We start from the raw sequence: 1,287 nt of genomic DNA on the forward strand, positions 1-1,287 counted from the left end.
TTAATAACAATAACATAATGATTATTATTAATTAAATCTGAAATAAATTTCAATTTTTAATTTACATTCAAAAAATATTCTTTGAGATTACTCATTAATAATTACCATCTTACTACCAACATTCAACATCAATGACCAATAATACAATAAGAAACTTAGTTCAAAAATAATAGTATCATAAATATTTTTTTTATTATAATAATTATAAATTAGAACATTTAACAATATATATAAGTATTGTTCATTAATCATTTGTTAAATTAAAAATATTTTCAGACTTATATACTTAAACTTTGATACTTTACACTTATAATACAAAATCAAGTTTTCTCTGTTTAGTTGCCAGTTCATCAATTACTTCATTAATATTTATGTCTATTGTCCGATGAACTGATAAAAGTGCTAGTCCGTTAAGACGTTCCTAATACAATAAAAATAAAAATAATTAATAATATATTAGATAATAATAAAACATTATAAATTATAATATTGTATAGTAATATTAGGAAATAATATAAGAAAAACCTCATTCATTGAATTTCTACAATAGGATTTTAAACGTTTTAATGTAGAAAAGCTCCGTTCTAGTGTAGCTGTAGAAACAGGCAAAGTAACTAATATTTTAAACAAAAAATGGATGTTTGGATAAATATCTTTATCGCAGTTTTGTAAAGCTTCTAATCCATTTTTTGTTAAACTTTCACAGCTTGAAGCTAATTTTAGTTTCCACATTTTGAGTTCAGCCAAAACATTGTGTTTATCGATAATAGGCGAATACAGATCAACTAATTTTTGAAATTCTGTTTTATCTTTATCGGTAAACTCTGAATGAAATAAGCATTCAAAACCTAGGGATTTCAGTAAGATTTTTGTAAATAAAATAGAAGTATACTTTTTAATTATTACAATAATTTACAACTAATATATTGGTGTTACCTATTAAAATATTTTTATGGTTTATAAATCTTTCCTTGAGTTGAGATATAAAATGATCTATATAAGGCAAAAATATTGTCACTCGAAAATAATCTTCATCTGATTTTATATTTTGAGGATTAGCTCTATTAGTTTGTTTTGTTGTTATACGTTTTTTATTGATAGTAATCCCAAATAGATCTGCTGATTTCTATAAGTGATTAGGTACTTAGATTAAATAAAAATATAAAATAAACATTAAGATTTTATATTACCTTTACTTCATTAAAAATTAATTTAAATTCTTTTTCTGAAGCTTCCCGCATATCTGTTAATACGCTTATAACATTTTCAATTAAATCTATTGTTTTT

At 22.1% G+C, this 1,287-nt stretch overlaps 1 protein-coding gene across 1 annotated transcript in view; it reads right to left on the reverse strand.

The window, feature by feature from the left end:
- Positions 1-307: 307 nt before the first annotated feature.
- The window catches only part of LOC111030638 (52 kDa repressor of the inhibitor of the protein kinase-like), a 2,672-nt gene continuing 1,692 nt past the window's right edge, over positions 308-1,287 (reverse strand). The window contains exons 2-3 of the mRNA XM_022310238.1: positions 526-824; positions 308-421 (exon numbers count right to left, since the gene is read on the reverse strand). Of these exons, the coding sequence (XP_022165930.1) occupies positions 308-421; positions 526-824 (413 nt within the window). The remainder of the gene's footprint in view (positions 422-525; positions 825-1,287) is intronic.

This window comes from Myzus persicae, unplaced genomic scaffold, assembly GCF_001856785.1.
Source record: "Myzus persicae strain clone G006 unplaced genomic scaffold, MPER_G0061.0, whole genome shotgun sequence".
Lineage (NCBI taxonomy): Eukaryota > Metazoa > Arthropoda > Insecta > Hemiptera > Aphididae > Myzus > Myzus persicae.